Below are 24686 nucleotides of genomic sequence, written 5' to 3' on the forward strand. Positions count from 1 at the left end.
GGGCAACGCTCCTTTTATCAGAAACCTTCACTCTGCCTTGGGGCAACGCTCCTTTTATCAGAAACTTTAACTCTGCCTCAGAGCAGTTTCCTCTAGCAAATGTTTCCCACTGTAGATGAACATTTCGGAATTTGTACCCTAAGGACTTGAATACTGGAACTAAATTAACATGAAAAGTCAAACAGTGTCAAAATGACAAAAAAAAGTTTGTATTAAAATGACAATGCTGTATTTTTATTTCACTTTGGTGTACAGTCAACATTACAAGAGCAGCATGTCTTTTTACAATAAAATAATTACAATTACAACAATAATAGAAATAACAATACCATAAAATAGCCAAATTGAGTAATTTCACACTTGATAACATATTGTCTATTATATTTTCTGTTTTAAAACGAAATAGATAATTTATGTACGGAATGATGTATGATTCCTGTTGAGTGACCATCATCTCACTCACGTTCTCTTTGGTGACAGGTATCAGTTTGAATGTGGTCAAATGCAGAGGAACATGACAAGGGTCTCAATTAGGGTTGCAAAGGGAGGGTATATTACTGGAAACTTTAAAAGTTTACCAGTAAACTACCAGAATTTTGGTATCTTTCAAGAATTTTCTGTAATCTATCAAAATACATCTAGTGGCCCTTTTTGGTACCTCATATTATCACAGGTGTCTGTAATTACCTCTGGCACTCTGTGTGGCTTTATCACAGGTAAAATATAAAATAGAATGCCAAAGCTGTAAAACATTATCCTAAATATAAACCATCAACTTAGTGAATACCACTGATATTTAGTATTAGGGTTTCAGCATGAAATAGACTTGTTCTATTTTTACTATGTCAATATGTATTTGTTGTCAATGTTTTGGCATCAAATCGGTGGCAGTTGTGAAAAAGTCAATAGTTGGAAGGGTTGCAGAGTTAAATGAAAAGAATGGCATTGTAGATTAGATGCTTTTCATTAATTAGGATATTTTCTATTTAATTATATGGTCTATCTACTAGAAACTCATGGACACAGGTAAAAAAAGGAATACTATTTATGAATACATTTTTTTTAAATCATTCAAGTATAAATTACCAAAGTTAAGATAAATTGCCACAGACTTTCTGTTAATTACCAAAATTACTGAAGATTCTGGTAACTTTGGAAAACTACCGGTAGCTTTGCAACCCTAGTCTCAATGGTTAAAGCACTGGTTGAGGGGAGATATAGCACTACGATAAGCAGAGCCATAGATGGAGCAACAATAGTTTTAAACCTCTCTTCATCCCTGAATACATAACACTCCCAGACACATGCCGAGCCCAAGTGACAAATAATGAAATCAACTGTGACAAAGGTGTGTGGAGTGCATGGGCAGTTTCTAGGGGCAGCAAGTTTTCCAATTCATATTAGACACCTTAGTAACATAATTGTTCAGTAAGGCTAAACAACACAACAATGGCTATATGGATATTTGGGGTATAACTGTCAAACAGTATTAATCCAATACCAGCCTGATACAATAATAAAGTGGTATGTAATAATACCTACAATGGGGCTGTAACACAGTACCTGAGGGAACCACTAGATGTCGGTCTCAATCTAACTCAGGAGCTGTTGAGCTCAACACTTTCATTTCTTATTGCTTCACTGCCCGAATTGATCAGCAAAACTCAGTGGCATGTACAAAACACTTGAGCTATGTTATTTTTCATTCCTCCCCAACCAACACACTCAACAGAAGGGATAAAACTATAGAGATGACAACCAGTATATAATTGTACTGTATATCTACAAAGGAAGACAAAGTGTAGTTTGTGTGTTACAATCCAGTGTGAGGTGTATCATCTACTTTGACTAAAACTAAAGGCACTAATCACAAACAGTGAATATAAATGGCTGTTCACTTTAAAGCAGTTGTGTTAAATGACAACAATTACATGAAGGCTTTCTTCTATCTTCAACATAACCGGAGCCACCTTTTTCAACCCTGCAGTGAGGCTTCTCTTTCAACAAAATCTCTAATATTACTGAATAAACTACCACTAAAATGGTTGAATAGAATCGCTGAATAGACTCTTTCAACTACAGATTTTAAAAGAGCTATTGAGATTCTCCCAAAACAGCGAGAACACCTTTTTGACCTTGACCATTGTTGCCAACATGTAGGCTTAGTAGAAATCCCACTCTGACTGGAGGAGTAAATAGTCATGCTTTGGAGAGGCCCCACTTAAGAATGACATAAACCCTGGCGTCTGAAGTACATTCCTAAACAGCTTGACTAGGAGAACGGAAAGGCACAGGTATCAAATGTACCAGAGCACAGGAAGGAGCAAATAAAAGCACTCATGTTCCTGTCCCTGGATTGGGTGATGGTTTGCATTCAGTCCAGGCACTTCAACCCAAAATCATGAAGCCAAGCCTACTTTCTACTACTGTAGAAAATGTGTTACGTCTTATATGATTAGCTTTCATATCGTATCACACATCAATGTTAGAACATCAGTCATAACTTCACTTCAGTAGGCTTGAGGTTGATTGTTACCAACACTAGGGTACCTGATTTAAATGAATGCAAAAAAGTGAAGATACATTTTATGTTTATCAAAAGTGACCTAAATCACTGTATAAGTGATATTATTCTGGACTAACTTAAATTGACTGAGAATGAATCATTCTATCCAAAAGTGGGACATCCTATTAATATGACATTTGAAAACGTTGTGTTGGGTCTCTACTCAAAATATTATTCCCACGAGTCACGGGATTTAAGATTTTAAATCTGAGCAACTACTGTATTACAGCCTGGATTATGTCTTGTTCCCCAAGGCTCCATTGAGGGTCCACTCCATATTCCATTTTATATTGATTTGGTGATACAGGCATAATGTGATATGAGGCTGTAAGGGGGAACTTACAAGAGGAGAAAATGCTGAGAGTCTGAGGTTTTGGCTGAAAGACAAACTGTGGGTTTACACTGTTATCATGAGGTATTCTGGCTTTGGTGAGTTCCACCATATGGCAAACTGTTTGGTTACATACACTGTACTGCTTCATCACAAATACAAACACCACTTTTAAAGCTGACATTTTTGGGCTTTTTTCTCTCCATCTTTTGGTAAGAAAATAAATTAGCTTGAGAAAGGTGCCCTGTGCTATTACAGGGCTAATGAGCTAACAATGTTAACAATGACTAACTATGTGATTTGAGATCCACACACAGGAGAACACAACACAAGCACAGATATGACAAAAGGTTGGCTGGCTAGGTTCATTAGAACGCTGGTTCCATCACTCTGGTGTTCTTCCAAGGTCCCAAGCCATTTTGGTTCTGTGACCCAAGTTTTGGTCTGGATTTGCCAAAAACTCTGTAAATCTTCTAGGTTAACCTTAGAATCCACATCTGATTTTTTTTTTTGTGTGAGATGTGTGTGTGACCAGGTCATTTTATTAATGAGTTATTTGGGTCAAGTTCTTTAATCCTCCTGGGTTTGTGTCATCTCTGGATTTCTGAACTGTGTGTGTGTGTGTGTATAAGCAGGAAATAAGAAAGTGTGGATTGTGTGTGCATTTGAGGAGTACCGAAGTATATCATGTTACACATCTCTGAAACACATCCCTAGATTTCTACAGTGCAGATCCATTTCTGTAGAGAACAGAAGACGAATAAACATAAATTACTCAGTAGACATATTCACTAAAGTTACCTGATTATACTATAATAAAGAACCTCTATGAAAGGTAATTCAGGGGTCTGGGCTGCTTTATAGTGTTCGTGTTTAGCATGTGGGAGCTGTGCAAAAACAATGAATGTTCACAAAATATTGAAAGTATGTTAAGGACATCAGTAGCTTTATGTCTGCATGCCCACAGACATGTGGTTTGGTTAGTGGTTGCATGGCCATGTGGGAGACCGTACAAGTGGTTAAGAAGTGTGCAGTGATTGTTGGCTGCTTAAGTGTGTGTCTGTGTGTGACGGAGAGGTTGATGTTAGCCTTTGTGGGGATTTGTGTGGCTCTAGATTGTGTGCGTTAAATAGAAAGAAAACATGCATGTGCCTGTATGTGGTTCTATCTGCATGTATCGGTCTATATGTATCATCAAGAGGGGGGAAATCAGTGTGTGTATGATTGTACGTTTTTAACCCCGTATGGATTTTTAACTGGTCATCTTTCCTTCCACTCAGTTAGCGGGTCCTGGGTCGGCCAAGGGCATGGTGTGTAGTACCTCGTCCAGCAGCTGCAGAGCCCGGTGCAGGTGTACCTCCACCCAACAGGGGGTATGTTTGATGCTCTGCCGGGGGTAGTCGGGCCCCCAACCTTTCACAAAGCTCAGCCGCAAAATACACAGCCTCCGGAGATCATCTACACCTATCCCCGCTGCAGCAGAAAGACCTGGAAGAAAGAGGAAGTGAGGTATCAGGGATAGGCATTTGAAAGGATTTCACTATTAGAATAATAGTTGAAATACATGTTTTTTTAAGAAACCCCTTATATATTTTTTACTTCAATGGGGAGTTGCTCGCATGACTCGGGAGGGAGCCGGTGCGCTACGCTACACTCTTAGAAAAAAGGTTTCCAAAAGGGTTCTTCGGCTGTCCACATAGGATATTGGTTCCAGGTAGAACTCTTTTGGGTTCCATGTAAAACCCTCTGGGGAAAGTGTTCAACATGGAACCCAATAGCGTTCTACCTGGAACCAATAGGGTTCTGCAAATGGTTCTCCTATGGGGACAGCCAAAGAACCATTTTAGGTTCTAGATAGCACCTTTTTTTCTAAGAGTGCATGCTTGTTTCAGCAGTAGGGTGGAAGAGGAGCAGGGGCTGGTGTGTGTGACAATCTGTGTGGCACAGAGGGAGAGGGAGAGAGAAAAGTAGCCAAACCGACTAGCGCTGGATAAAAAAACGTATTGCTTTCATAGGTTCCTATCATACCATCTGGTAGTGCCTGTTTTGACTGCATCAAATCAATGTAAAGAATCTAGCTAGCTACAGTAGCCTGCTAAGTTAGCCAGCCAGCTAGCTAATGTAGCAAGGCTAACTGAGGCTATTTTGCTGAGCTGATCTTCATTCATATTAACCAACAGCCTACCTGTTGGTTGATCATTGTAGCCTTCTCATTTCGTCAACGTAATTCCATAATTGTAATTCCATTTTGCATTGGTTAGAAATCTCCCACTTCACTTGATACACATGGAGCCTCTGACTGTAGAGCCAACAACAAGTTACACTTGTCACCTGTATGGCTATTAGGTATGCCTTTTTATGGGGCGCACGTCATAAAAACTACATTCAAAAGTCGGAGGTTTTGTAAAATTAAGAATTGAAAATGTCATGGTATATCCTTCTGTGTAGCAATGTCACATATAAATGTATTTAATTGAGAAAGCCTTCATAGTTAAAATGAGTCTATATATTTTGTATTAAAAAAAATGTATACTCTCTCAAGTAATCAAACACTAACATCTGTTTGGATATTGAAATATTTGAATAATCGTGCCCATCCCTATGAGGTATACACTGAGTATACAAAATATTAAGAGATAGACTGACCAGGTAAATCCAGGTGAAAGCTATGATCCCTTATTGATGTCACTTGTTAAATCCACTTCAAATCAGACTAGATGAAGGGGAGGAGACAGGTTAAAGAAGGATTTTTAAGCCTTGAAACAATTAAGACATGGATTGTGTATGTGTGCCATTCAAAGGGTGAACGGGCAAGACAAGAGTTTTAAGTGCCCTTGAACGGGGTATGGTAGTAGGTGCCAGGCTCACCGGTTTCTCAAGAACTGCAACGCTGATGGGTTTTTCACGCTCAACAGTTTCCCTTGTGTATAAAGAATGGTCCACCACCTGAAGGGCATTCAGCCAACTTACCCAAACTGTGGGAAGCATTAGGGTCAACATGGGACGGCATTCTTGTGGAATGCTTTTGACACCTTGTAGAGTCCATGCCCCGACTAATTGAGACTGTTAAATGGGACAAAAGGAGTGCGGGTGCAACTCCATATTAGGAAGGTGTTCCTAATGTTTGGTATAGTCAGTGGTGTCCCACAGGGGTCAATACTTGGACCCATTGTCATTCAACAGAGGTTATAAATTTACAATAGCCTAATGGAAAAATGTAAATAAAAGACACTAAGGCTGTGCATATCTCATACACTGTACATTGTACTTACTGACTGCAGGGGCAATGCCTCCAACACTGCCTGGCCCGGGGATGTTGCCGGCCACGGCGGCAGCCTGAGCTGCTGCTGCTGCCTGCGCTGTAGCTGCTTGCTGCTGCATCTGCCTGTGACACTGTCTCAGGTCAAACACCTACAGGGGAGAGAACAGTCTGATGTCAGAACACCTACAGAGAGTCATCAGTGTCCAGTGAAATTCCTATAGGAAGAGGTTATCAAGAGGTCAAACAACTGCAAAGAGAACAGACGAAAGTCATTGTGTTCCTAACCTTGATGTAGGCGCCGGGGTAGATCTTGTGTACTGCGTCGCCTGGTGCTCTGCCTGCCTCTCGGTCCAGGTAGTAGCTCTGCACGAACACGGCATGGTCGCTCATACAGCGCATCCACACATCTCCCTCGCCACGACACTCCAGCTGCACTCCTTTACCTATGTGCAACCTGTGAGAGAGAGGGAGAGATGAAGATGATGAGTACAGAATATAAGTTGTTTTCAAGTGTTATATTTCAGTCAATAAAATAAGTTGCATTTTGCTAGAGTGGGTCTTCTGCCACTGGTACAAACAGAAAGAGACAAGGCATGGCATGATTATGAACGAGAGATATACACCTATTCATAGTTTGCAAAAAGGCATAGATATACCAATCAACATTTCTGAGCCAAAAGAACACAGACATGTATAAAAACATACAAAATAGACATTTGTGGCAAGGTAAGAACTAGCATGCTTATTGATATAGAGATGGCATTAGAGGAGCACAGACCTGGCTCTTTCGCTGGAGTCGGTGCGGTGGACGTTGCTGAGCTGGCCCAGACAGAAGCGGTCGCCCCCTGAGGGGTCCACGTAGCCGTCCACCGTCACCACCGGGCAGCTGGCCGGCACCTTGAACATCTCCCCCACCTGGACATCCATCTCAAAGTAGGAGATGGAGCACCAGAACTCTGGTCCTTCACACAGACAAAGATGTGGATAGCAGAGTGTTTGTGCATCTATATACAGTGCATTTGGAAAGAATTCAACCCTTTGACTTTTTACACATTTTATTAAGTTATAGCCTTATTCTAAAATTTATTAAATGTTTTTTCCCCTTGTCAGTCTACACACAATACCCCATAATGACAAAGCAAAAACAGGTTTTTAGAAATGTTTGCAAATTTACAAAAAATGTAAAAATGAAATATGACATTTACATAAGCATTCAGACCCTTTAATCAGTACTTTGTTGAAGCACCTTTGACAGTGATTACAGTCTTGAGGTTTCTTGTGTATGACGCTACAAGCTTGGCACACCTGTATTTGGTGAGTTTCTCCCATTCTTCTCTGCAGTTCCCCTCAAGCTCTGTCAGGTTGAATGGGGAGCATCGCTGCATAGCTATTTTCAGGTCTCTCCAAAGATGTTTAAGGGTTCTCCCGAAGCCACTCCTGTGTTGTCTTGGTTATGTGCTTAGGTTCATTGTCCTGTTTGTTAGAAGGTGAAGCTGCCCCCTAGTCTGAGGTCCTGAGCGCTCTGGAGCAAGGTTTCATCAAGGATCTCTCTGTACTTTGCTCTGTTCATCTTTCCCTCGATCCTGACTAGTCTCCCAGTCCCTGCCGCTGAAAAACATTCCCACAGATGATGCTGCCACCACCATACTTCACCAAAGGGATGGTGCCAGGTTTCCTCCAGATGTGACGCTTGGCATTCAAGCCAAATAGTTCAATCTTGGTTTCATCAGACCAGAGAATCTTGTTTCTCATGGTCTGAGAGTCCTTTAGGTGCTTTTGGCAAACTCCAAGCCAGCTGTCATGTGCCTTTTACTGAGAAGTGGATTCAGTTTGTCCACTCCACCAAAAAGGCTTGATTGGTGGAATGCTGCAGAGATGGTTGTCCTTCTGGAAGGTTCTCCCAACCTTACAGAGGAACTCTGGCGCTCTGTCAGAGGGACCATCAGGTTTTTGGTCACCACCCTGACCAAGACCCATCTCCCCCGATCGCTCAGTTTGGCGTGGGCAGCCAGCTTTAGGAAGAGTCTTGGTGGTTTCAAACTTCTTCCATTTAAGAATGATGGAGGCCAATGTGTTCTTGGGGACCTCCATTACTGCAGACATTTTTTGTACCTTTCCCCAGATTTGTGCATCGACACAATCCTGTCTCTGAGCTTTATTGACAATTCCTTCGACCTCATGGCTGGGTTTTTGCTCTGACATGCACTGTCAACTGTGGGACCTTATCTAGACAGGTGTGTTCCTTTCCAAACCATGTCCAATTAATTCCATTTACCACAGGTGGACTCCAATCAAGTTGTAGAAACATCTCAAGGATGATCAATGGAAACAGGATGCACCTGAGCTCAATTTCGGGGCTTATAGCAAAGGGTCTGAATAGTTATGTAAATAAGGTATTTCTGTTTATTATTTTTAATACATTTTCAAAAAAAATCTAAAACCTGTTTTTGCTTTGTCATTATGGGGAATTGTGTGTAGATTGATGAGGGAATACATTTATTTAAATCAATTTCAGAATAAGGCTATAACGTAACAAAATGATTCAACAGGTCTGAATACCTCCCGAACGTGTGTATGTGTTGTCTTACCTGGATGATTGGACACAGGGGGAGGAAATGAAGCCGAGCCATGATGCTGAGACCCTAAAAGGTGAACAAATAAAAGATGTAGATTACGACACAGGTTACCAAACATACACTATTCCTAGGGCTGGGCGGTGTACCATATTTTACGATACACCGTTATTGATGCCTGGAGTGATTTGAGTTTTTACTTGACCTTCTATAACGGTATTAAATGTTTGTTTTGTTAAAAGTGATATGCCATGGGTAACTTACATTTTTACAATTTACTCTGATACTTGAGTAATATTTTGCCACTCTCACTCTCTCCATGCCACTTTCCACACAGACCTAGCCCCGCCCCCTGTCACATGCATTGAGTCTGCAAGGTCAATGCAGCACAAGCAACATGATTGATGACAACGATGCTGTTTTCACTTTGCTTCTTAATAGAAATCCACTAGCGTTCTATAATTACAATATTAGTTTGTGTTTCTTCTTTTCTTAGCAAGTTAGGCCTAAATCGCGTTAGCCACTAATGCTAATCAGCATACCACCCTGCATCCCACTGCATGGTTGCCTCTGAAGCTAAGTAGGGTTGGTCCTGGTCGGTCCCTGGATGGGAGACCAAATGCTGCTAGAAGTGATGTTGGAGGGGCAGTGATTGGGGACATTGCCCTGTGTATGGTGCTGTCTTTCAGAGGTGTCCTGACTCTCTGTGGTCACTAAAGATCCCATGGCACTTATCGTAAGAGTAAGGGTGTTAACACTGCTATCTTGGCTGAATTCCCAATCTGGCCATAAAATCATCCCCAGCTTCTAAATGGCTCATTCATCCCCCTTTCTCTCCCCTGTAACTATTCCCCAGGTTGTTGCTGTAAATGAGAATATGTTCTCAGTCAACTTAGTTAGCTAGCTACCTAACAAAGACATTTATTGAGTCAACAATATCTTCTAAATCAAAAGAAGAATATGTGAAGCATGAATATGTTAGCTACATGAAGTAGCTATGAGAAAACATTAAATGTTACCAAAGAGTATAGGGTCCCTAGGAAACACTTAACAACACTTTGGTTCCTACCCTGTCACAATAACTCCTCCCTGGCATTTTCATTTGTTGTCATGTGAAACACTGTATTCAAAGTGCCCACTATTATATTTTAACAATAGAATTGGAATAATCCTTCTATTTCAATGATTCCAACAGTTCACCAAAGTGTTTTGCTCTAAAACGCCAGTCAAATCGCAATTTCAACATTTGGTGAAAAATAAGGCCTAGATTGTTTGCTTATATCATGCAGCCCTTTGTGGCAGTGCGGAAATGATCCCAAATGAGTGCAGGAAATGCAAAAAATGTATCAATTGTTTTTGGTTGAAGTTGAATTGAACAGTATAAAACAATCAGAATGGAGAAAGACCCATTGAAATCACTTAGAATATATGTGTTGCCACCCTATGGTCACACACTACTCAGAAAGCAAATTTAAACTTTTATTATTTAAACTTTTATTATATTTTTATCCAACATAAAATACTGTCCAAAATGTAAAAAATATCAAGATATGATATTTTGGCCATAACACCCAGCCCTAACTTTTCCTAACAATATCCAAAAAAAAACACCTCAGAAGACATACGGACACACTTTGGGCTTGCATACTATAACTTGCTGTAACTGCCTAACTTACAGAAGTGGGTTGGATGGTGGAGAGGAGGCTGTTGGTGGCCACGCCCATTCTGTTGTTGGGGTCCTACCGGAGTGTAGGATGCAGTGCTGCTGCCTGTCCAAGTTGCTGAATTCCCCCAAAATAAATACAAGTTAACAACATGCACATCAATCTAGCAAACAACCATTTTGCATTTTTACTAATATTTTGATTTATTTTTACACTTTCTAAATATGATGATCCATCATGCCATTGAAATTAATTGTGTATTGCTCCCTGAGTGTTTGTGTTTGTTTGTGTGTGTGTGTGTTTGTGTGTGTGTGTGTGTGTGTGTGTGTGTGTGTGTGTGTGTGTGTGTGTGTGTGTGTGTGTGTGTGTGTGTGTGTGTGTGTGTGTGCGTGTGTGTGTGTGTGTGTGTGTGTGAACCATATGGCAGTACTAACTGTGGAACGCAGCCTGTGTCTGTGTGTGTTTGGAGCTGTTGTATCCATTCTGACCAGACGGGAGCTGGGGTGGCTGGGGGGTGTGTGGTGGCCCATGTGGTAGCCCGTGTGTTGGGGTGGAGGGGGGCGGCGTGGGGGTTATAGGGGTCATGACCTGACCCTGCGGAGAGGCGATCTGTAGGAGCCCCTCACTGTGACCTCCCTGGAGAGGCAGCATAGAGCCGGGCACTAGAGAGAGAGGAAGACAGAAAGAGAGACAGAGAGAGAGACACACACAAGAAGAGCTACCAGGTTGTTTTCAATATCAATAGGTAGGCAGAAGTCGATAAACAAATGTCATATAACGTGATTACGTAGTAACACCCTTAGAAACAAAAATATAACCCTTGTGGACATCTTTGGTGACACCTACCAAATAATCCCCTAAGCTTTATTAAAATATCACCTTAGGGAGCAGCAAAACAGGAGCGGATATTCAATTTTTCTCTATGTATTGGAACTTATTTTTGTCTAGTTCCCGTTATTATGTTGGATGTGCGTATAACTCCCTCTATTCATTAAACAACTATCGGTTTTACCTGTGGGCGAGAGGGGCATGTTGGGGTAGAGGGTGATGGGCGGAGGGGCGCACTGCGGTTCCGGCGGGAGCTGCAGAGGCGGGAGGGGCTGGCCGTAGTGGTCGGGAGGCGGTAGCTTGAGCGCCCCTGGGTGGGGGTGGTCCGATGGGGACATGCCTAGTGGCATATCCATCTGGATACAGTCATGAATGTACTCCTCTTTGATCAACCTCCCAGGGGGGCCTAGAGGAGAGAGGGAGAGGGCTACCAACAACATGGTATAACATTGTCATTAGTTTAAAGGTTTATTAGGCGTATGTAGGGGATACACATGGTATACACCGTCCAACGAAATGCTAACTTGCAGGTTCCATCTCGTCAATGCAACTATAATAAGAAATAATTAAAGATTATAATACGACCATGAAGTAAATGGCTCAGTAGAATAAACATTTTAGAATAAGAATAACATGAACCATGTGTGTGCAATTAATTAGCCATCTGTATTAACAGGTTTAAAACCTGTATTTCAGTATTACCACCTGTGTGTAATGCATTGTGAACGCATTTAAGCAATTATAAAACATTAAGTTCAATGCTTTGTAATGAATGCAAGTCATTTTTGTCTAGGAAACTATAAAGAATTGATTAATGCAGAAACAGTCTGGCATCACGGCCAGTGAGGCACGAGCGAACCTCAATAGTACTCTTTTCACACTATTGTGCCAAGTCGAACCGTTGAGTGCTGGCTTGGATATTTTTTTTTCCACATTGTCCTTTCCAGCAACTATGGTGGATGCTTAACCAGACCAGCACAGTGCAGCTAGGCTCAGTAGTGTGAGAAGGGTGTAGAAATGAAAGGAAAGAGGAATGTTTGGTCATCTGATACCATCAGCAAAGTATAATACTGTTATACTTAACATGCCTGCAGTAAGTTCGTTAGTGCTGTGATATGGCACTCACCTGTATTTTGAAGACTGAGACCAACTTTGAAAGAGAACAAAAGAAAGAGGGGCAAAGAAAGAAAGGAGAGAATAAGAGACAGAGAATGCTTATCATTTGTAGTTAAGTTACATTGTGGTGAAGTCCAAATATCATTCACATAAACCATTTTATGTGAGTAAAGTACATGTTGGATAAAAATGTCATGACAGGCCTGACGGAAACAGCAAAAATCTTTTTGTGTCAGTAAAATGTATTTTGTGAGAAATGGCAGTGAAAACGCCTTGATATAATAACCATCATATCAAAGTAAACTTGGGAGTCACGCAATGATATGTTGGTTGGTCTTCCCAATACGACTCGGGAAAGCTTGCAGTTTGTTAGGCAACACATGAAATAAGTGATGATGAACTTCACAGGGAGGTGAAAGTGCACGTTGATGAGGTTGATGCGCTTTTCCAATAAATATTCAGGGTCTAATTCCGGTTACATTAGGATCGATGCTTGGCTGCCGTTTGACAAATCTAAAATCTTGCCCTTATCCATAATAATCTCATCATGTAGGTAACCTAACCGTGACTGTATCTGCGAGCTGATGGCTAGAGCACATGTACCAAGACCAGAGCAGGCGCATTAGATTACTATTACGCAACTTCTTTGGGAGAAAACCATCAGTAGTACTGAAAATGCGATGGAAACTTTTTTTTAAAATGTTTGATGCATTACATTATCACGCACAGTTTTTTATCCACAGAAAGCAAATTTGACTGAAACATCTCTAGTGGGAAAATGTGCATATTGTTTTTCTGTGGACTTTAATTTTTGGAATGTTATGACAGGAAACATAGTATTTACATATCAGAAACACCTGTACCATTAGACATTACGCAATATATGGTGAACTATCCCTTTAAGCTGTTGAGCAGACCTACCAATGCCGGGAGAAACCACTCTCTCGTAGTGGTAGGGGTTGACACACACATTGTCATATTTGAGGTCGAAAGCGTATTGGCAGAATTTGACGTGCTTTAGCTCATTCTTGTGCAGGTCTGGCCAGCGCCATAGTCGAGCGTAAATCACATGGGGGAAGCCTTTCCTCCCTGCAACCTGGAGATAAAGAAGAAAAGGTTGATGGGGGGGGGGGGAGAAAGAGAGGGGGTGAGAGAGAGAGGGTGGGCGAAAGTGTTAGAGATACATAGAGATACATGGCCCTATTCAATCAAAATTAGTGTATGGGTTTATCTTAAATATCTTAACTGGGTTAGAATTTTAAGAGGCTGTGCAGTCAAAAACGTGATTTTACTTTTTAAAATTATATTTCTACACTATAAGGTTGAAATTATGATAATGTCCTTTTTTTTATGCCTTGAATTTAAGCCTTTTCAGATGGGATGGAGTTTTTTGCCCACATCATGACATCACAATCTGATTATTCTTACCAATGACCAGTCATCTTTTATTTGCATATGCATCCCCCTACTTTGAAGGGGGAAGTGGGGTAGGCTCTAGGGCAGGGGTCTCCAACCGTTACTGGAGAACTACCCTGCTGTAGGATTCGCTCCAACCCCAGTTGTAATTAACCTGATTCAGCTTTTCAACCAGCGAACAAAGTACAAAGTTAACATATGGAATTGTTTTAAGATGGTCATTTAGTAATTTGATTTCCAATTTTAGGACACCTCTAAGCATAAAAAAAATTGAGAAAAAAAACAGAAAAATAATATATATTACATACACAGTACTTTTATATTACATACACAGTACCAATCAAAAGTTTGGACACACCTACTCATTCAAGGGTTTTTCTTTATTTGTAAGATGTTCTATATTGTAGAATAATAGTAAAGACATCAAAACTATGAAAGAACACATATGGAATCATGTAGTAACCAAAAAAGTATTTAAAAAATCTAAATATATGTTAGATTTTAGATTCATCAAAGTAGCCTCCCTTTGCCTTGATGACAGCTTTGCACATGGTTGGCAATCTCTCAACCAGCTTCAGCTGGAATGCTTTTCCAACAGTCTTGAAGGATTTCCCACATATGCAGAGCACTTGTTGGCTGCTTTTTTATTTTACCTTTATTTAACCATGTAGGCAGGTTGAGAACAAGTTCTCATTTACAACTGCGACCTGGCTAAGATAAAGAAAATCAGTGCGAGAAAAACAACCCAGAGTTACACATTAACAAACGTACAGTCAATAACACAATAGAAAAATATATGTACAGTGTGTGCAAATGTAGAAGAGTAGGGAGGTAAGGCAATAAATAGGCCATAGAGGCGAATTATTTACAACTTAGCATTAACACTGGAGTGATAGATGTGCAGATGAAGATGTGCAAGTAGAGATACAGGGGTGCAAAAGAGCAAGAGGATAAATAACAATACGGGGATGAGGTAAGTAGTTGGGTGTGCTATTTACAGATTGGCTGTGTACAGGTATAATGATCGGTAAGCTGCTCTGACAGCTGATGCTTAAAGTTAGAGAGGGAGATATAAGACGCCAGCTTCAGTGATATTTGCAATTTGTTCCAGTCATTGGCAGCAGAAAACTGGAAGGAAAGACAGCCAAAGGAAGTGTTGGCTTTGGGGAAGACCAGTGAAATATACAGTTGAAGTAAGAAGTTTACATACACTTAGGTTGGAGTCATTAAAACTTGTTTTTTCATCCACTCCACACATTTCTTGTTAACAAACTATAGTTTTGGCAAGTCGGTTAGGACATCTACTTTGTGCATGACAAGTCATTTTTCCAACAATTGTTTACAGACAGATTATTTCACTTATAATTCAATGTATCACAATTCTAGTGGGTCAGAAGTTTGCATACACTAAGTTGACTGTGCCTTTAACCAGCTTGGAAAATTCCAGAAAATGATGTCATGGATTTTGAAGCTTCTGATAGGCTACTTGACATCATTTGAGTCAATTGGAGGTGTACCTGTGGATGTATTTCAAGGCCTACCTTCAAACTCAGTGCCTCTATGCTTGACATCATGGGAAAATCAAAAGAAATCAGCCAAGACCTCCACAAGTCTGGCTCATCCTTGGGAGCAATTTCCAAACGCCTGAAGGTACCATGTTCATCTGTACAAAAAGGTATGCAAGTACAAACACCATGGGACCACGCAGCAGCCATACCGCTCAGGAAGGAGACCCATTCTGTCTCCTAGAGATGAATATACTCAAATCTACCCCAGAACAACAGAAAAGGACCTTATGAAGATGCTGGAGGAAACGGGTACAAAAGTATCTATATCCACAGTAAAACGAGTCCTATATCGACATAACCTGAAAGGCCGCTCAATAAGGAAGAATCCACTGCTCCAAAACCGCCATAAAAAATCCAGACTACGGTTTGCAACTGCACACGGGGGACAAAGATCGTACTTTTTGGAGAAATGTCCTCTGGTCTGATGAAACAAAAATAGAACTGTTTGGCCATAATGACCATCGTTATGTTTGGAGGAAAAAAGGGGAGGCTTGCAAGCCGAAGAACACCATCCCAACCGTGAAGCACGGGGATGGCAGCATCATGTTGTGGGGGTGCTTTGCTGCAGGAGGGACTGGGGCACTTCACAAAATAGATGGCATCATGAGGTGGGAAAATTATGTGGATATATTGAAGCAACATCAGAACAACATAGAAGGCCAGCCTCCCGGAGTCGCCTCTTCACTGTTGACGTTGAGGCTGGTGTTTTGCGGGTACTATTTAATGAAGCTGCCAGTTGAGGACTTGTGGCGTCTGTTTCTCAAACTAATGTACTTGTCCTCTTACTGCATGACCCGAAACTTATGAACGGTAGTGTATATTACCGTGAGCACTCCCATGGTAGTCTAATTAAGCAATAAGGCCTGGTGGGTGTGGTATATGGCCAATATACCACGGCTAAGGGCTGTTATTATGCACGATGCAAAGCGGAGTGCCTGGCCACAGCCCTTAGCCGTGGTATATTGGCTACATACCACAAACCCCCAAGGTGCCTTATTGCTATTATAAACTGGTTACCAATGTAATTAGAGTAGGAAAAACAAATGTTTTGTCATACCCGGTCTGATATACCACGGCTGTCACCCAATCAGCATTCATGATTCAAACCACCCAGTTTATAATTGTTTTGATAGAGAACTTTTCAGGCCACCTCCAAGAGTCAATGTATAATTTGCAACCTGCACTAAGTCTAATGTAGTATGTAATGATGTCACTTTTGCTCTGCTCATACATCTGCTGGTGTCAATACTGTTCTGACTGTACCTGGAGCATTCTGGAAGCAGGGAGATTATGTGTGAAAATAGGGGTGGAGAGTGCGTTTGTACAGTATTTAATGTGTGTTTGCGTGTGTGCCTGCGTGCGTGCGTTCATGCATGCATGTTTGTGTGACGGAAAGAGAGAGAGAAAGGGAGACAGAACGGGAGAGTGAGTGACAGAAAGAGAGGATATGGATCTACATGTGACTGTGAGCAAAGTCCTTAGACATTTGAAGCCTGATCTAGTCTACAGCTATGTCTATACAGCCCCCCCTCTCTCTCTCGCTCTCTCCCTCCCCCTCTTGTTGGGGAGAAGGTCACAGAAGGTGAGACATGTCTTCACTCAGCAGTTAGGATTTATTCTACCAGGGCGTATTGAATGAATTCCCTCTCTCTAGATCCACCGCGCGCACGCATACATACATACAGTATATATACGCACACTCAAAACAGACGGCCTCAGATTAGCCCGGTCCCTTTCCGGTGTCTCAGACAAAACAACTCTAACAGCCCCTCCAGCCCTCCACTCCCTCCCGCTCTTTCTCCCCCTCCCTCTTCAGGGGGATGGGTGGGGGTTCATTGGGAACTCCCTAAAACGTTCTCTCTCTTGACATGCAAAACTTGACTGTTGTACTGGCCACCATAATTCATGGTTTCAACTGTTAAACACAAGTTTCATATTTTTTTATCATCACCAATAACCAAACACCCTCAACCAACATTGGAGATAGGATTCTCCTTAGCAATACTGAGGTGTTAGCTACTATTAGCAAGTATCCCTTTGTTTCACTACTGTAGCACTAGCCACATAAGCAAAACCTGGCTGTTGGCTAACACGTTTAGCATTTACTATAAGCAGTGAGATCTTCAGCTGTCAGTAACTCTATAGTGTTAGCCTCAGTGAGTACAGTCTGCTGCCTAGTAAATTTGCAGCATTAGCCAGGCTTAAGTCACTGAAACCTCATAGCATCCGCATAAACTAGCAACTCCTCATTTGACTATTGCCTTGTAGCATTAGCCAACACTGTTTCCAGGGAAAATCTATGAAAGAGTTTAGCATTTAGCTGTATTGAGGCAAAGATTTATACATTCCATGTAGCCTATCGTCATTAAACATTTCTTATGTCTTTCAGTACAATACCTCCCACATGTGTTTGACAGCAAGTGCTTGACAGAAACATGGGCCCAACTCTCAAAAGAGAAAACCAGGGCAACAGCTGCAAGGAAAAACGTATTGAGAGGTTTCACAGTAGGCTACATATGATGTGGCATGACATTCAAAAGTTGTCAATGTATTTCTCCGTTTACTAAAGTGTAGTCAAATAATCGCCTCCTCATATCGCAGTTGTCAAATTAAATCACACAGCAAGACTACGAGGTTTACGCTATTTTTGGCACTTTTCACAATGCTCTTGCACTATGAAAATTTTGCCCCAAGTCTTTCTCTGTGACATTACATGTGCATTTGAGTCATTTAGTAGATGACGTACATGATCAATCAGGGTTACGTGCATTCCTCAAGGGCACATCGGCACATTTCTCACCTAGTCGGCTCTGGGATTCAAACCAGAGACCTTTCGGTTACTGGTCCAATGCTCTTAACTGTGCTATAGGTGTCTCGCTGTATGCTATTGGTGACCCATCTGCAGGTGTCCATATACATGAATGAATACACAATATATAATTTATACTATAGACTTTGGACAATACTTTTGCACTATGAAAATGTCTGTATTATAAATTATATATGGACACCTACAGATGGGTCATCTATAGCACACAGAGACATGTAAGTAGTGCATGTGTACACTGTACAGACCTATATCACAGAGAAAGATATTTTCATTGTGTCCCTCTCTTTTTACTACTTTATGACCCACTTGCAGGCGACCGTCTAGGGTCCTCTGGATGGTGACACACTTGCTGGGGTGCACTCCATTGGTGGTGATGGCGGTGATGAGCGAGTCCAGCTCGTCCTTCTTCTCCTTCAGCTTCTTCACCAGGCTCTCGATGGCGCGCTTGGCGAAGCCCTCATTCTCGCCGCCCTGCCGGTGGCACATGAGGCTGTGCACGATGCTCAGGCAGGCGTCATTGCTGCTGGGGGCATTCACCGACATGATACTGCAGAGGGAGGGAGGAAGGAACGGAGAGGTCAGTGGTTGGCATAATGATAACCCTCAACATATGTCATAGCGCTTGTCATAAAGGTTCAGGTGCATGCAAACTGACACTGTCTTGACACTTGACATTAAGTTATGTTATGTTTATGACAACATTGTGATACTGTTATAGCATACAATTGAAAATAGTGTCCCACACAAGGACTTAATAACCCATTCATAACCCATACATACTGCATTCATGAGCACAGACATGAGTGCACAACATTGGCGCACACAGTCACACGCACACAAAAGGGAGTGAAGTTGTGTATCAAGGCTTGTGCTTTGAGTTGTTACGACTTGCTTGTGTGTGTGTGTCATCATTCTTTACTGGCATTGTTAGTCAGCAGCGGATAACACTCAGTATCAACAAATTAATTTAAGCGTTCCAACTGGCTTCCCTACATCTCCTCTAGAAAGAGTCCCAGGGTTGCATTCAATAAAATGTGCTTCTTCAATGTTGATTCTGATGCAGTGTCTTTGCTTACAAGCTGCTGCCCCTGCACAGGTTGCCATTGCCAACCCTCCCGGCTGGTCTCGACCAGAGAGTCTCCAAGAATTGAATCTTGGGGTATAAAGCTATTTTGGGAGATTATAGTAATGTCGTTGACTGAGATGTGAAAAATGTTAAAAGGCTTCCTATGAATACACTATTCATAATGCATTATAATCACATTTATAATATCTCATGAGCCATGGATAATGCACTCTTATGCACAAAATACATGCTAACAACTATAATCTCCCAGACTGAGCTTGATCCAACTTGGCAACCCTAGCCTCGCCTGGAGTCACCTGCCTGTGAGGGGAATCTACCTGGTACTTTAAAATAGCCTGCCTTTAACCATTCTACAGTTTCATTTGACAAAAGTGGAAAACATGTTTGTGCCACTAGTGCAATGTGAATTGAATTCAATTGAGCCCCCCATACTCACTAATCAACATACCTCCACTACCAGGGTCGAGTTCAGGAGGCACAAAATGAAAGAGAGAAAAAACTGAGTGAAACAGGGTGGTACTATCTGCACTTACTCTTCATATTACGTAAGCCAATTTCTCTATTGTTAGGCCAATAACCCCAAAATGTCACTATTAGGAAATCCATGGCAAAACTGCAGCCTTGCTCTGTTAATACGTGCAAGAGATAAAATAATTCTGCAATGACGTAGCTATCATAACCTGTTAACATCTACGTGGCTAAGCTGATTGGAAGTGACTCCATGTTCTCCCTCCTCTCATTATCTTAATATCTGTCAGTTTGGAAGCATCCTCGCACAACAACATGGCCTCAAGCTGTGGGAGAAAGTCACAGGCTACCAGTGTGTGTACACTCAGGAAATTCATTGACACAGCTTCTTCAACATAGAACAGCCATAAAAAGACAAACTCAGTCACCATAACGTGAGTCACATCACAAAACAGCAAGTCCTACTTATAGCAAGCGATGTGTGTCTTCGTTATTCAGGATATACTGTATAGGCCGGGCCTACTGAGTTGGTGTTGTAGTCTAAAGCTTTATCTAGAGCAGGATAGCATTCCTTTGATAGTCCTTTTTTCAAAGCAGTCATAGGGAATGGTGTATGTCACCATCAAAAAGCCTGGTGTGTCTGTCCTCTTACACTGAACCAATCTGATAAATATCTAGGGGCAGGGGGTTATATTGGACTAAGCCAGTGTTACTGTGAAGTCAATGCTCCAATAGAGATATTATGATATTATGAAAAGAGAGGATTTGGGGGCTCTGTGCAAAGGGGAAAAGACTCAGCTGATAAGAAAGCTACGATGGTTTACAGTAGGTCTAACGACTGTCGATCAACCTGTCCTCAGGCCGACTATAAACCAAGCTTTAAACAGGCTCTAAATCATAAATCAAAATTCAAGAATTCAGACGTGAATCCATGCAACATGTGACCAACAATAAGGGCATTCTGAGAAAAGAATGATAGTCTGGAGTAGAGATGTCATTTTGTGGGTATATGATAGATTTGTACTAAACTAGAGCCTACCTCACAATTAATAGATATATAACTAGCAAATTATCACTTCAACAATTAATGAATAAATGATTGCAATTCTGTTCTACACACTATTCCTGTAGGCCAACAGTACTCTCTAAGGGCTTCACCCATTTTGAAGGTAATATTTTATTAAAATGTCATATTTTAATAACAACATGAGCAAGAGCATGGTTAAGGTCCACTTATAGGCCTAAATGTATAGCATGCGGTTGGGGTTACATTTAATGTGCATCTTTAGACCCTAGTAGTAAAGCTATTATAACATAATAGTATGGCCTACACTACAGAGTCTGCTGTTATGTAGCAAGTAGTGAGCCTTCTGACATATCCCTCATAAAACAGCTGATTCTGCCAATAACATTACCGATCCAGCATTGCTTACAATATATAGGCAGGCCCCTACCGTCCAAATAAGATTTGCCAACTGAAGATGTACACTCATTGGACAGTCTATTAGTTACACCACCCCGTTCACAAAAATGGATTGCTCCTACAGACAATGAGTCATGTGACTGTGGCTTGCTATATAATGCAGGCAGACAGGCATCCAGTTACTGTTTGATTGACCATTAGAACGAGCAAAACAAGTGACTTAAGCGGCTTTGAAAGTGGTATGATTGTCGGTGCCAGGTGCACCGGATCCAGTATCTCAGAAACGGACGCCCTCCTGGGTTTTTCACCCATGACAATGTCTAGGGTTTACCGAGAATGGTGAAAAAATTATAATAACCATCCTGTCAGCGGCAGTCCTGTGGGCGAAAACAGCTCGTTGACGAGAGAGGTCAAAGGAGAATGGCGAGAATTGTGTAAGCTAACAGGCAGGCCACAAACAGATAAATAACTGTGTAGTACAACAGTGGTGTGCAGAACGGCATGTCAGAACGCACAACTCGTCGATCCTTGTCACGGATGGGTTATTGCAGCAAGCGACCACACCACGTTACACTAAAAGCATCTAAAAACAAGAAGAGGCTCCAGTGAGCACACGATCACCAACACTGGACAATTGAGAAGTGGAAAAACATTGGCTGATCCAACAAATCCCAGTTGCGTCATGCTGATGACAGAATCAGGATTTGGCGTAAGCAGCATGAGTCTATGGCCCCATACTGCCTGATGTCAACAGTACAGGCTGTTGGCGGTGGTATACTGTTGTGGGTAATGTTTTCCTGGCACACGTTAGGTCCCTTGAGACCAATTGAGCAACGACTGAACGCCACAGCGCATCTGAACATTGTTGCTGACCAAACCCAATAGAGCATCTGGGATGAGATGGAACGGGCTGTTGGCAGCGTGAATGTACTGCCGTCCAATCTGCAGCAACTGTGTGATGCCATCACATCAGCATGGACCAACATCCCTGTGAAATGTTTGTGACACCTTGTAGAATTCACGCCCCAAATAATTAATGCTGTCCTGGAGGCAAAGGGGGGTCCAACCCGGTACTAGATGGGTGTACCTAATAAACTGGCAGGTGAATGTATGTGTCGGTTTCTGCACATGACTATAGGCTAATCTCAGGGAATGGAAAGGATCCTTACATGACAAAAAAATATGCTACAACTAAAACAAAGCATTGTTGGTGTGACCTTCTTGGGTGACCCTTATAATGCGTTATTATATCTCAATCTGACCAATTTTCAAGCCATACATTCCCTTTACAAGGATCTTCCGCGGAGAAGCAAACACTGCCACACCATATTTGGTCATATCGCGTCACCAAGTCTAGGCTACAGTCAACATTTTAAGAAATCCCGGTAGGGATGATAAAACGCTTGCAACGTTGTATCAATCTAATCATCCGAAAGCAGGAACTACAGTGCAACTCATTACAGTGCTACATCTAGTAGCATTTTTGAATAGAACATTAGACGTTGAGAAGACAGAGGGCAAAATGTCATATCAACTACCTTTTCGAAAAAACATCGACAGCGCAGACTACACAGTCATGCAGCCAGTGAAATCACTGCTGGACCAAATCATTCGAAATAAAAGCAGCTAAAACAAGCATATCATAACACCGAAGACACACAGACACACTCCCCAGACATATGTCTGGTTGATAAAACTAGCTAGTAATCAAGCTATTTTGCCAGTCTGGTCCAGAAATCTCCTCCTCGGTATTTTACTGTATTTGGTCTGCTTGGAGATTAGAGAGCTCGCGTGACGAGAAACCGCATAATTTGATAAATTGACTATACTTACACGTCAACCAGAGTGTATTGAGGGATTAGAAGAGAAGTAGTGGTGAATGTGTTGCACTGAGGTAGCTAGTAATCCGAATTCCCTTCCTCCCCCCCTGGGCTATCTGTTTCTATCCCTGTCGATATCAGCCTCTCTGTCTCCGCTCGTGCATCCTGCTAGCTCCCTCAAACCTCTCCTCGCGCTCGGTACAATAACAAAAGAGAGTGGCTATCTTGCGCGTGAGTGTCTCACCGAGCCCCAGCCAATGCGGCCTCCAGTCTCAAAGGGATGGCGGCTCTCAGCCAATAGTGATGCGGCTCTCACGGGAAGGCCCGGGTGGAGGTCTGTCTGGGTCGCGTCAAGATTGACATATCAACGCGACTGTTTTTTTAAAGTGGCGCCGCCGAGATTACCACGCCCCTATGCCTAACCCACTCACCCCCTCCCCAACTCCACTTTGTCAGTCCTACTAATGACTGGTGTTGTAGGCTACTACAAATAGGCCTACACCCCACCCCAAATTTGATGACTATTGTATTGTTTCTTAAATCTCGATTACTTAGCGCCACATTGGCCCTAATTTGTTAACGTTTAAAGGTTTAAGGAACCATGGTGATGCATAGGGCAATTAGTATTTAATTTAAAAACACCTGTTTTCAGTAATACATTTGATCTACAGTGTTACAATCCAGTCACACAACTCTATATAAAGGGGTGGGATAACTTTTTTCTGCCTAACTTTCTAAAACAACCGTGTCCCCTCAATAAGCCAGTACAATTCCATTTTAATGTACCATTTGTATGACATTCTGTGATGAACAAATGCACCAGCGTGGCATATATGAGTGCTACTACCTCTACCTGAGCCCCATGGCTTTGTGATACAGGTTGTTTAATGATCGATCCTGCACCGCACCGAGCCCCCCTTCAGCTTTTCTCTAAGTTACAATAGACAAAATAATTAATCATAAAAAACTACACAACAGTGAAACTCTAACTCTCCATTGAAAGTGCCATACATACATGTCTGCACAAATTCTCTCCAAATTCATGTTCAGGGAAATTCAAGAAAGTCTGGTTTGATCTGAAAAACACACCAAGGACCGTACAGTCAGTGTAAGATTTTTACTTTGTCTCAGCCTTTCCCTCCATCTCTTTCTCTCTAACTACCTCAACCTAAGACAACGCCACCATGAAACTCAAACGCAGCTGCCCTCACCCAATCCATTTGTATCAATTCATATACCTCTTCCACAAGCCTTCCCCTCTCGACCTTTGCCCCACTCTCAAATCCCTCTCTGGCATTCCCTCCTACTCCAGTTCAAACCCAACTGGATCACCTTCAACCTACCTTCTCTCGTTACAAAACATTCAGTGTTGACATAGGAGGCAGACACACTTTGCATTTTACCACTGATCCAATTATGCAGGAGCGCAATCCTTAAGAAGGTATACAGGTGAAGGACTTTTTAAAAAGAGTGGAGGAGCATTTCTAGCCCAGTCTTAGATTTGTTTGTTTCGCTTCATTCTCAGTTAACTGTAGACACTGTCATGCTTGAAAAGCCCAGGAGGGTGGCCGTTTCTGAGACACTAGATCCGGCACGCAAGGCACCGATGATCATTCCATGGTCCAAGTTGCTTAGGTCACTTGTTTTGCCCATTCTAACATTCAATTTAACAGTAACTGAATGCCTCAATGCCTGTCTGCCTGCTTTATATAGCAAGCCAGAGCCATGTGACTC

At 41.8% G+C, this 24686-nt stretch overlaps 1 protein-coding gene across 9 annotated transcripts; it reads right to left on the reverse strand.

Moving 5' to 3' along the window:
* Positions 1 to 208: 208 nt before the first annotated feature.
* On the reverse strand, positions 209 to 23368 carry LOC139392296 (mothers against decapentaplegic homolog 4-like). Of its 9 annotated transcripts, none has more exons than XM_071140183.1 (12): positions 22966 to 23157; positions 18461 to 18701; positions 13262 to 13436; positions 12351 to 12374; positions 11409 to 11651; positions 10831 to 11058; positions 10409 to 10513; positions 8748 to 8801; positions 6938 to 7121; positions 6445 to 6613; positions 6170 to 6308; positions 209 to 4385 (listed from the first exon to the last, which is right to left on the reverse strand). In XM_071140183.1, exons 2-12 carry the CDS (start codon positions 18695 to 18697, stop codon positions 4174 to 4176), a joined length of 1770 nt encoding a protein of 589 aa, XP_070996284.1. In that variant the 5' UTR covers positions 18698 to 18701; positions 22966 to 23157; the 3' UTR covers positions 209 to 4173. The 9 variants fall into 9 exon arrangements, with proteins under 9 accessions (XP_070996284.1, XP_070996289.1, XP_070996285.1 ...); XM_071140188.1 differs by having other exon boundaries at positions 213 to 4385; positions 10885 to 11058; positions 22966 to 23368; XM_071140184.1 differs by lacking the exon at positions 22966 to 23157 and adding an exon at positions 23197 to 23288 and having other exon boundaries at positions 213 to 4385.
* Between the last annotated feature and the right edge of the window lie 1318 nt (positions 23369 to 24686).

The sequence above is a fragment of the Oncorhynchus clarkii genome, chromosome 32 (genome assembly GCF_045791955.1).
Source record: "Oncorhynchus clarkii lewisi isolate Uvic-CL-2024 chromosome 32, UVic_Ocla_1.0, whole genome shotgun sequence".
NCBI classification, from domain to species: domain Eukaryota; kingdom Metazoa; phylum Chordata; class Actinopteri; order Salmoniformes; family Salmonidae; genus Oncorhynchus; species Oncorhynchus clarkii.

What these genes read in the sequence shown, in the direction of transcription:
- LOC139392296 (XM_071140181.1), bottom strand. Translation starts at nt 18,697, where the DNA reads ATGTCGGTGAATGCCCCCAGCAGCAATGACGCCTGCCTGAGCATCGTG. An exon ending in CCCTAGACGGTCGCCTGCAA is followed by an intron (nt 13,437 to 18,460) that starts GTGGGTCATAAA and finishes CTTTATCTCCAG; the next exon opens with GTTGCAGGGAGGAAAGGCTT. An exon ending in TCTCAGTCTTCAAAATACAG is followed by an intron (nt 11,652 to 12,350) that starts GTGAGTGCCATA and finishes TGTTGTTGGTAG; the next exon opens with CCCTCTCCCTCTCTCCTCTA.